The 3,247-nt window shown below is 50.7% G+C and overlaps 1 protein-coding gene across 1 annotated transcript in view; it reads right to left on the reverse strand.

Annotated features, from left to right (window-relative positions):
* Positions 1 to 3,247, reverse strand: part of KIF9 (kinesin family member 9) — a 40,600-nt gene that overhangs the window by 2,712 nt on the left and 34,641 nt on the right. The window contains 3 exon segments of the mRNA XM_018574202.1: positions 124 to 239; positions 1,290 to 1,469; positions 1,964 to 2,172. Of these exon segments, the coding sequence (XP_018429704.1) occupies positions 124 to 239; positions 1,290 to 1,469; positions 1,964 to 2,172 (505 nt within the window).

Raw genomic sequence — 3,247 nt, forward strand, 5'->3', positions numbered from 1 at the left:
TTCACTATACATTACTATCTTTCTCTATCAGCCAATCAGTTGCTGTGGAATAATCTGAAGAGACGTGATTGGCCGGGTTGCACAGGGGACACGTAGGGGCCCGGCCCTGCTCAGATCACTCACTAGCGACAGAAGCTTACGGACGGGAATGACTCCGGGTCTCAGGATGCCGCCAACCTTCACCAGATTCTGCACTTCCTCAGGGAGGACAAACGACTCGTTATACCACGCCTCGAAATCTGAGAGCACAACAAGAATACAACGTACAATAAATGTATCATAGTAAGATAGAAATATCATTCACCAAAACTCTCACCATTGTGGGAGGGGCAGAGACACAACTACTTGAGGGAAATCTCACCATTGTGGGAGGGGCAGAGACACAAAATACTGGGGGAATCTCACCATTGTGGGAGGGGCAGAGAAACCAACTCTTGGAGGGAAATCTCACCATTGTGGGAGGGGCAGAGACACAAACTACTGGAGGGAAAATCTCATTATGGGAGGGGCAGAGACACAAACTACTGGAGGAAATCTCACCATTGTGGGAGGGGCAGAGACACAACTACTGGGGGGAGATCTCACCATTGTGGGAGGGGCAGAGACACAAACTACTGACACAATCATGGAGGAAATCTCACCATTGGGGGAGGGGCAGAGACACAAACTACTGGGGGGAAATCTCACCATTGTGGGCGGGGCAGAGACACAAACTAGTGGGTGATTCAGCCTACCGGTGAACACTTAAAACTGAACTATGACCCTGAGTGGAGCTGATCTGATATTGGTTGATCGGGGAGCCATACCTGTGAGCAGCCGCTGTCGGCATTTGTCCACCATTTTCTGGCAGTACTGAACCTCGGCCTTCAAGTCTTGAAGTTCATCATAATCTGCCCGATATTGTTTCTTCAGATCCTTCAGTCTGACCATTAGCATGAACTCCTGTTCATCAATGATGACCTGACCTTCCTCACTGATGTATTCACCTATAAGAAGAGATTCATGAGATCCGCCTTCCATCACCATTGTGGGAGGGGCAGAGACACAACTACTGGGGGGAGATCTCACCATTGTGGGAGGGGCAGAGACACAAACTACTGACACAATCATGGAGGAAATCTCACCATTGGGGGAGGGGCAGAGACACAAACTACTGGGGGGAAATCTCACCATTGTGGGCGGGGCAGAGACACAAACTAGTGGGTGATTCAGCCTACCGGTGAACACTTAAAACTGAACTATGACCCTGAGTGGAGCTGATCTGATATTGGTTGATCGGGGAGCCATACCTGTGAGCAGCCGCTGTCGGCATTTGTCCACCATTTTCTGGCAGTACTGAACCTCGGCCTTCAAGTCTTGAAGTTCATCATAATCTGCCCGATATTGTTTCTTCAGATCCTTCAGTCTGACCATTAGCATGAACTCCTGTTCATCAATGATGACCTGACCTTCCTCACTGATGTATTCACCTATAAGAAGAGATTCATGAGATCCGCCTTCCCTCATCTCCATCAATCACAGAGCCGGCTGAGAGCACCAGAGGAGCTTACACTCTAATGTCCCCTCCCCCCACAGTCACATCAGTCTCTGTACAGAGGAGCTTACACTCTAATGTCCCCTCCCCCACAGTCACATCAGTCTCTGTACATAGGAGCTTACACTCTAATGTCCCCTCCCCCACAGTCCCATCAGTCTCCGTGCAGAGGAGCTGACACTCTAATGTGCCCCCCCCCCACAGTCACATCAGTCTCTGTAGAGAGGAGCTTACACTTTAATGTCCCCCCACAGTCACATCAGTCTCTGTACAGAGGAGCTTACACTCTAATGTCCCCTCCCCCCACAGTCACATCAGTCTCTGTACAGAGGAGCTTACACACTATTATCATTATACATTTATATATCTCTGACATATACCATAGCGTCCCCTTGTAGCTCCTCCTGACGAATCCCCAATAACAGATACCTTGCTTCTCTCTCTCCCGTCTCGTCACATCCAGGTTCTGCGCAGTGACGTCGATCTCTTTCTTGATCATATTGATCCTCTGTGTGATCTCCTTCATTTTGCTCTTCCTGTCCTCCAGGATGGATTTATTCTCCTTAAATATTCGGTTCAGTTCACTCCCGCGGTCCGCTTTAAAATCCTCGAAGGCTTCAGATTTCGGGGGAGGGGAGCTGTACGGGAAGAGAGCATGTTGTCTATATGATTGTGATTTCCTGCAGCCAAACTGTTATCTGTAGCACAATGTATCCTCCATGATCCTACTAGACCATCATGGCGGATCATTTCCATCTGTAGACATAGCCAGCAGGAAGATATCTAATATATATGTATTCCGCATCTTGTCATAGATGACACTCTGCATACAGACAGGAAGCTGGTGAAGTGGCAGTAAACCTCTGGGTGCTGTTGTGCACTTTATGGCGCACTTACAAGCATGCCCTTCTCTAGTGCTGTGCGGGAGAAGGGCATGCTTCGGTACCCCGCTGTCACCATCTCTGCCACCATCATTTCCGGGTTCCCAGGCATCCTCATTGGTCATAGGATGACCACTGACAATGTAACTCCTGCGCATGCGCACACGGGACTGGTGCATACCAGCGGACTGTTAAATACTTTTGCACCGCTACAGGAAGCGGATAGGGAAGGCCAGCATGTTGCAGGACACTGTCATTGAGGTCTGCCCTATTACGGGAGACTATCAGAGAATGCCGGCATGGTTTTCATCTCGTTGCTAGACTCCAGTGTACCCCGGATGAAGACATCCAACCGTCTGAGGGTCTCCTCATGCCTGAGGGACAATCAGAAGGTCTGGTGGGTATCTTCAGCATCATTTAGGTCTCTTATGTCAGGCCTTCCTAAACTTTCTCCACTCGTGACCCCTTTTTGGCCGAGGAAATTTTTAAGGGACCTTAGCGTTGGACGGTGTCTCTCCCCTCTTTACCCCCAATGTTGGTCGGTGTGTCCTCTTTCCCCCAACGTTGGTCGGTGTCTCCCCCCTCCCCTAGCGTCAGTCGGTGTCTCCCCCCCTGCGTCGGTCGGTGTCTCCCCCCCGCATCGGTCAGTGTCTCTCTCCTCTTCTCATCCCTCCCCCCAGCGTCGGTCAGTGTCTCTCTCCTTTTCTCTCCCCCCTGCGTCCGTCAGTGTCTCTCTCCTTTTCTCTCCCCCCTGCGTCCGTCAGTGTCTCTCTCCTTTTCTCTCCCCCCTGCGTCCGTCAGTGTCTCTCTCCTTTTCTCTCCCCCCTGCGTC

The sequence above is a fragment of the Nanorana parkeri genome, unplaced genomic scaffold (genome assembly GCF_000935625.1).
Source record: "Nanorana parkeri isolate BGI_ZX_2015 unplaced genomic scaffold, ASM93562v1 scaffold2807, whole genome shotgun sequence".
NCBI lineage: Eukaryota > Metazoa > Chordata > Amphibia > Anura > Dicroglossidae > Nanorana > Nanorana parkeri.